The following is a 7,662-nucleotide window of genomic DNA, read 5'->3' on the forward strand; positions in this document are numbered from 1 at the left end:
TGAAGGGGTAAATGTGGACGAAAAAAAACTCAGTGACCAAATATGTACAAATCGAAAAATATATTATCTTTTAAGTCATTATCCCTTTCAAATTTGAATAGTTTAGATATTTTTTTGGTTTTTTTTTAAATCCAAATAATTATTATAGTTTATAACAAAAACAAAATGTGACATATACATATTTTTTTCCCTAAAAAGTATTTAAAGTAGATTGAGTTTAAGTGTTTTTTTACTATATTTAAACGTAAAAACTTGAGATATAAAGAACTGGTTGAGTGAATGCCATGGATTATATGAATTCCCATTTATAAACGAAAATTATTTTTGAAAGTTTCTTTCTTGTCGTTTTCCACCCTTTTCTAGCATCATTCCCCGGTATCCCTTCACAAAATTACACAAACAGAGCCTACCAATCACCTCATTTTTCACCTTCTTTTACACCTTCAAATACCAAATACCAAATACAAAATATCAACCATCAAGCCCCACACTACTTCATTTTCAACTCACTTTTCTCTCGCTGATCACTCTTAATCATCATCATCAATACCTACTTGATAGAATCTAGGGTTTCAAGAACTTCGTATTCAGCTCTTTTAGACAAAACCCAGGTGAGAATCTTGTTTTCTTTCGATTTTTTCCCAAAATATAGAGTTTTTCCTTTTCTTTTCTTTTTTGTTTTAGGGTTCTGTCTAGTTGAAGTTATTAGCTTTTCAATACCCTTACTCAATAAAGACTCCACCCTTTTGTTTCTTTGCAATAAATATTCAAAGTACCGAATCTTTTTCATATGCGTTTTTGTTAATTTAAAGAATTCGAATTCGGCAATCGTTGAAATTTAGTGTTGATTGGTGAAGATTGTGTAATTGTGTTTGTTTGCGTATGGGTTTTGGTTAACTTGAAGCGAAAACATGGTTATATGTGTGAGTTGAGTTTATTAAGGGGAGTTCTTGAAGTCGTTTGTATTTGTTTGTTTACGGAGATATGCTACGAAGGTTGATGATTTGTGGGAAAAGCTGAAGTCATGTAAAGAAAAACAATAATCTTTCTGAAATTCCACAAGGTTTCATATGTTTTCTTTTGTTATAATTTGTTAGTGTTTATAAACTCAAATTAAAAGTTATCTATAAGTAGAAATATAGTTACACGGTTACACCCAAAGTGAAAATGACGTAATTACCCTCCTCATCCTGGCCATAGGAAATAGCCCTGAAAAGTTTGTTTGGTCCTATGTCTTGATTCACAATTTGGACGATTGTGAACCAAATTTTGTGTAGGGTTTGTAGATAATTTACAACCTCTTACAAATTCTTTTGACTATTCATGAAATACCTAAAACACCCCTCAACAAAGACAAAATAGAAGAACCTTGTACACCCAACTTCAGTATTACCAATTTATTTAGAATAATGATGTGGCTAACAGATAATTTCAACACCAAAGCTTACTATATGAGAAAATGTTTCAATTTTCTTGTAAAAATGAAGAAATGTTGTTTCCTTTTTGGTTTCATTTATTTGTGTATCATAGCATCCTACTTCCATTTTTTCTATTATATCATTGCATTTAACCCGTTTGAACTGTCGTAAATGACCATTTTACCCTTTTGTCAAGAATTATTTCTTTATTACTTTTACAAAACGTTGCTTTTTCATTCATCCCATTATAACAATCACTCTAATTGCAGTCATAGATAGCTCTTTAACTTCCAACAAAAAATGAAGAACTTTTGATCTTTCACAACTCCAAGCTATCAAAAAAACGTGTCAAAATGGCGACAGAAAGTCCGATTCGAATAATTGAAGCAAATAGAAAATGGGCTTCACACAATGATATAAATATGGGAATTGAGGACATGGGATTGGGATCAAAGGGCCAAAGATTTAATGAAAGAAAGACTAATATACCCCCAAATAGAAGTGGAAGTGCTCCTCCAAGTATTGAAGGTTCATTTGCAGCAATTGAGAACCTCATGTTTAGGCAACACTTTGTTACAGATGTTACTAATGTTCCTGAATCTGAAGAGCAACTTAGAGCTGATCCATCTTATTTTGCATATTATTGGGCTCATGTTAATTTGAATCCTAGGCTTCCTCCACCATTGGTTTCGGGTGAAAATCGAAATATTTTTCGGAATATAAGAAATACAGGAAATAATAGGAAAATGACTTCTTTTGATGATTCTTATAGTGGCTCATTGCATTTGGATCATAGTAATCTTTCTACTCATAAGGAAGAATCTGATGATGATGATGAGAGATCACCTAAACAGGTAATGTTCTTCCTCATTTAAAAATCAAAATGATTGAAGCTTTTTGTGGGTAGATTTTTCAAAGTACATTATCCTAATTATAAAAGAATTGAAACTACAATGTTGTAATATAAAGAAATGAAAGTAGACATTGCTATTTCTTGCATTTAGCTAATGATCACATAAGGGATTTAGTTACTAAAAGTAGATTTTCATACAGGAAGATCTTCCTCAACCTGAGTCACCTCAATACAATCAATCTCACTCATTTACACACAAATCAAATGAAGAAGAAGAAGAAGAAGAAGATAACCACAATGACTCCAACCCCACAACTGCTACGATTTCAATTTCAAGTTCAGAAACCGATGTTTCCACTTTAAGAAACCGAATAGCATCTCTCAACATCTCCAACATTCCAAAATTAGAAACTGCGAGAAACCAAGAACATCCACATCACCAACAACAAAGAAATATGTCTCATGTTCATGTTCATGGGGCCCACCCTCAAATCGTTTCATTACCTCAAACATACATTGGAATGAATATGAATCAATTTCTTCAAAATCCCACCAATTTTGTGTCTGAAGTGCAACCGATTTTACAATCCTCCGGGTTCACCCCACCATATGCCCAAGATCCAGCATTTATTTACCCGAATGTAATACCCACGGGTTACTTTCATGGATACGGGTTTAACCCATCACCATTTTCACCATATGCAACCGGATATCTTCCTAATAGCCCTCTTCCAGCGCCTTTTAGTGGTCAAAGTCAAACCCCAGGGGTAAATTTGTCACATTTTAATAATTTTTATGGACATCTTGGGGTACCCTTTCAACTTCCGGTTCGTGGGGAGGATCCGAAATTACAATCTTTAGGGTTTGACTCGAGAAGGGTAGGGACAACGGGTTCTTATTATTTTGGTAGCCCGGGAAATTTGGATTTTTCACAATTTACGAATTCGCCCTTTGCAAGTCCGGCAATTCCGGGGTCTCCGATTGGTGGGGCTAGTTATTCTGGTCGAAGGAATGAAGGGATGTATCGGGGGTGGAAGGGTAATTTGGGAAATCAGGTTATTGATGATCCGAAAACGTATTCTTTTCTTGAAGAGTTGAAATCGGGTAAGGGTAGGAGGTTAGAGCTATCGGACATTTTTGGACATATTGTTGAGTTCAGGCAAGTTCTCATTCCCTTTTTCTTTTTCTCTTTTTAATTTCCCGAATTAGGTTTTGTTTCTTTTTGCATTAAGTCGATTAATAGTAAACTCGAAGCTATTTGCTTTTTCTTATACAATTGGCGCAGTGTTGATCAACATGGAAGTCGTTTCATTCAGCAGAAGTTGGAAATTTGTAGCAACGAGGAGAAAGAATCTGTATTTAACGAAGTTCTTCCTCATGCTTCCAAACTAATGACAGATGTTTTCGGTAATTATGTTATTCAAAAGGTGAGATACCACCACCACACCTTATTGTATACTTTAATTTATGCAATAACGTTTTAAGTTTTTCCCAATTTATTCAATAAAGTTGGTTTTTAGACAGAATATACAAACAATATTTCATTTTAGCACAACAAATGCCATAAAATATGGTTTGCATAATTCGTGTCTTCTTATATTTTTAGTTCTTTGAGTATGGAAGTGTTGAACAAAGAAGGGAGCTTGGAAACCAACTTGAAGGTCAAATATTGCCTTTAAGCCTCCAAATGTATGGTTGTCGTGTAATCCAAAAGGTATAGTATTTTAGACCTCTTCTTTCCACTATGGCCCACATAGAACATTACAGGACAGGAGGTTTTACTGTGTTTGACATGCATTGGACTGTATCTGAGTGACAAAAAGTATTCGCACCTAAAAAAGTAGGATGAGATATGTTGCATGTGCAAAAGACATAATAAAAAATATCCCCTCTAAAGCTTATCGAGTCTTGTCTTGTGTAAAAAGACGTGAATACCCTTCTCAATCATTATTTTAACTCGTATGTTTTACTAAATTTCTCGTAGGCTCTTGATGCTATCGATCTAGAACAAAAAACAAAGCTTGTCCATGAACTCAATGGGCATGTTTTAAAATGTGTTCGTGATCAAAATGGAAATCATGTGATACAAAAATGTATTGAAAGCATTCCAACCGATAAAATCAGGTTTGTGATCTCATCTTTTCGTGGTCAAGTTGCAGCCTTGTCAAAACATCCATACGGTTGCCGTGTCATACAGGTTAAAATTTGTCGCATTTAAATTAATTAATTAATTTATTTATTTTTGATAATGTGGTAAATTCATTTTATATTGTTTTTATTCTTCATAGAGGGTTCTGGAACACTCTACTGATGAACTTCACAGCCAATTTATAGTGGATGAAATTTTGGAATCGGTTTATGATCTTTCACAAGATCAGTATGGGAATTATGTAACTCAGGTTTGTTAACTCTAAATCAAAAGATCCATCAACTTAAAACTCAAAGACCCTTTTTTTGTGAAAAGTTGAGTCGTTTTTGTTTCGCAAACAGAAGGGTAAAATGGTCATTTTTTCAATTATAATCACTTGTTTGCTTGTGGTGTTTGGTAGTATGTGTTGGAAGGTGGAAAACCGGAGGAAAGAAGCCAAATTGTACATAAGTTGGAAGGTCATATAGTACAACTAAGTCAACACAAATTTGCATCAAATGTTATTGAAAAATGTTTGGAATATGGTGACTTGGATACAAGAGAAATCATGATCCAAGAGATTATTGGATATGGTGAAGGCAACGATAATTTATTGGTGAGTCAAATCAAATCCTAATAATGAAACTCACTCTGTGCAAAAGACATGAATGCCCTTTCTCAACTTATTGAAACTAGTATCCCATGAAAGCAAGCTTTGGAATGCTATGGTTCTACGAGGGTATTTTGGTAATTGTGTATTATATTTTGATGTGTTAGGTGATGGTGAAGGACCAATTTGCAAATTATGTGGTACAAAAGGTTCTTCAAACATGTAGTGGGCCCCAAAGGGAAGTGTTACTTGGTAGGATTAAAATCCATTTGAATTCATTGAAGAAGTATACGTATGGGAAACATATTGTTGCTCGCTTTGAACAACTCTATGGTGAAGGCAAGTGTAATTGAATCTCTTTCATGATCTCAAATTAGCAATCAAGATTGATAAATGATGCTTCTTTTTGTTTTGGTTTAATTTTATGACATGCAGAAATTGAGGCGTTGGGTTCATAAGGATTGGGGTTATAAGAAGGATTATGCAGAATAGAATGTGAATAGATGAATTAAAAGTTTAAGTGTGTTGTTGTTTAACTATTCTTTAGCAACAAGTTACCAAAATTAGGCTTTCTATGTGTTGTTCCTTTGTGTGTTGTATATATGTATATGTGTTTCTTGTTGCCATGGGGTATGAAAGTGGATTGTTTGGATAGTTATTGTTGGATATTTCAATGCAAATTTATAATATCTAAACGAAGCTAGCAAACAAACAAGCACAAATTATGTCAATTGACAACCCTAATAGCGAATTATGAAAGTATTGGATCATACTTTATACAATTTGTGACTTCGAGAATTTAACAATTTAGATATTTTTTCATTTTGGAAAAATAAAAAAGGAATAGAAGTTTCTGATAAGCTATGGTCCGTACTTTACTAGTTGTTCAAACTTTTATGATAGATGGGGGATTATATCACAATGGCGAACAGAACTTACACCTCAATCGAAAGACGAACAAAAGACGAAGACAATAACAAATACTTTACAAATATTGTTTTTTTTTCTTTTGTAAATAACGTTGTCAACCATAATATCAATAATGTCAAATATGTGTAAGAGTACATTAATTATGTCTAGTGATTTTACCGGTATAAATACCACCATTGTAAATATGAGACACATCGTTTTGAATACATTCTACTTAGTATTCAAAATCAAGTCTTCTTCATCCTCTTCACAAAAGTTTTAGTTTAATTTTGTTAATTTTATTAAAATTACGTTGAATTTATAATGCGTTATCCGCACGAGAGCTCTAATCAAGATGATTAAACAAGTAAAAATCACATCTTAATCAAGTTGCGTTATGTCCAACATTGCGAAGCGTGAGTTTGTAACACTTGAAGTCGGTGGAAGAAACTATATGCCATAAATGATAAATATAAAAATGTATCTTGAGTCCATGGACATTCCTAATACAATAAATAAAATTAATGAGTGTATTGCACAAGAAAAAACGAAAGTACAAGTTTTCCTTTGTAAGCATATCAATGAAATGTTGAGATTTAAATATCTTGATATTACTGATCCAAGCATTCTCTTGAACCGATTGAAAGACTTATTTGATCGTCTAAGGGAAGTTATATTTCTAAATGTTAGAGATAAATGGAGAACACTGAAGTCTCGGGACTTTAAGAAAATGAATGAATACAACTCAGCTTTGTTTATAATATGTTCACAACTTAAATATTGCGGACATGAGGTTATTGATGAAGATATGTTGGAGAAACTTACTCCATATTTCATGCAACAAACATTTCCTTGATGCAACAACATCGGATGCAAAGGTTTACAAAACATTTTAAACTAAATGCATGTTTCCTTGTTGCAGAGCAAAATAATGAGCTTTTGATGAATCCCGTCCAACAGGATAAGTAGCACTTCGTGAAGAAAATTCTACCAATAATGATGATCCTATAAACAATACACATGGACGAGGATGTTGGGATATCATATAACTTCGATGGTTCTTTTTATAGATGTGATGATATAGGTCATTGGTCAAAGACATCACACATGCACATCTTTTTTCAACTTTGTCGAGAATTCATTAAAGAAAGTGATAAGAAGTAAACATCATTGATGATGTTGAATTCACTAAGCTAAATGTTCTCCATTTTTAGGCATTACATGAAACATAGACTAAAGATTTATGTTGTTTTTTCCTTTATTTTTCATGTAATATATTTCCTATAATAAATGGATTTTCTTTATAATAACTAATTATGTTTGTAGGCTCATATTTCCTTCATATGAAGTTCAATATGAGTTCAACTTTGAGCCTAATAATAAGAAAATGTTGGAGATCTTTGTATGTCAATAGTGGTATCACACAAATTATTCTAATATCTAAGAAATACTTTTCAAAATTAATACCAACAAAATCAACCATACATACAATATCGGGTCCCACAAACTTGATAGAAGGAACTAGAAACTCATTTTACATTACTAAATGGTACAAGTTTTTGCATAGAAAATGCTTTATTTTCTCCAAAGTCAAATAGAAACCTATCCTCTTTTGATGTTTATCTTGACAAATACAAAACCACTTCGATTATGTTGGATCTTATACCACAATCCTCTTTTTTATTTTTTATTTTTTTTAATAAAACTAATAATCAATGCATTAAATAAGATTAGAAATGCTATA

The 7,662-nt window shown here is 32.7% G+C and overlaps 1 protein-coding gene across 2 annotated transcripts; it reads left to right on the forward strand.

The window, feature by feature from the left end:
- Window positions 1-411: 411 nt before the first annotated feature.
- Window positions 412-5,663, forward strand: LOC111887660 (pumilio homolog 5). 2 transcript variants are annotated; one of them, XM_023883831.3, is made up of 10 exons: window positions 412-611; window positions 1,688-2,272; window positions 2,472-3,430; window positions 3,557-3,698; window positions 3,878-3,985; window positions 4,256-4,468; window positions 4,560-4,670; window positions 4,821-5,015; window positions 5,177-5,348; window positions 5,445-5,663. In XM_023883831.3, exons 2-10 carry the CDS (start codon window positions 1,772-1,774, stop codon window positions 5,465-5,467), a joined length of 2,424 nt encoding a protein of 807 aa, XP_023739599.1. In that variant the 5' UTR covers window positions 412-611; window positions 1,688-1,771; the 3' UTR covers window positions 5,468-5,663. The 2 variants fall into 2 exon arrangements, with proteins under 2 accessions (XP_023739599.1, XP_023739600.1); XM_023883832.3 differs by lacking the exon at window positions 412-611 and adding an exon at window positions 633-1,063.
- The last annotated feature ends 1,999 nt before the right edge of the window (window positions 5,664-7,662 follow it).

The sequence above is a fragment of the Lactuca sativa genome, chromosome 7, assembly GCF_002870075.4.
Source record: "Lactuca sativa cultivar Salinas chromosome 7, Lsat_Salinas_v11, whole genome shotgun sequence".
NCBI classification, from domain to species: domain Eukaryota; kingdom Viridiplantae; phylum Streptophyta; class Magnoliopsida; order Asterales; family Asteraceae; genus Lactuca; species Lactuca sativa.

Coding starts and splice junctions, on each gene's coding strand:
- LOC111887660 (XM_023883831.3), top strand. CDS start 1,772: ATGGCGACAGAAAGTCCGATTCGAATAATTGAAGCAAATAGAAAATGG. Junction 3,431..3,556: donor GGACATATTGTTGAGTTCAG/GCAAGTTCTCAT, acceptor CAATTGGCGCAG/TGTTGATCAACATGGAAGTC. Junction 5,016..5,176: donor AAGGCAACGATAATTTATTG/GTGAGTCAAATC, acceptor TTGATGTGTTAG/GTGATGGTGAAGGACCAATT.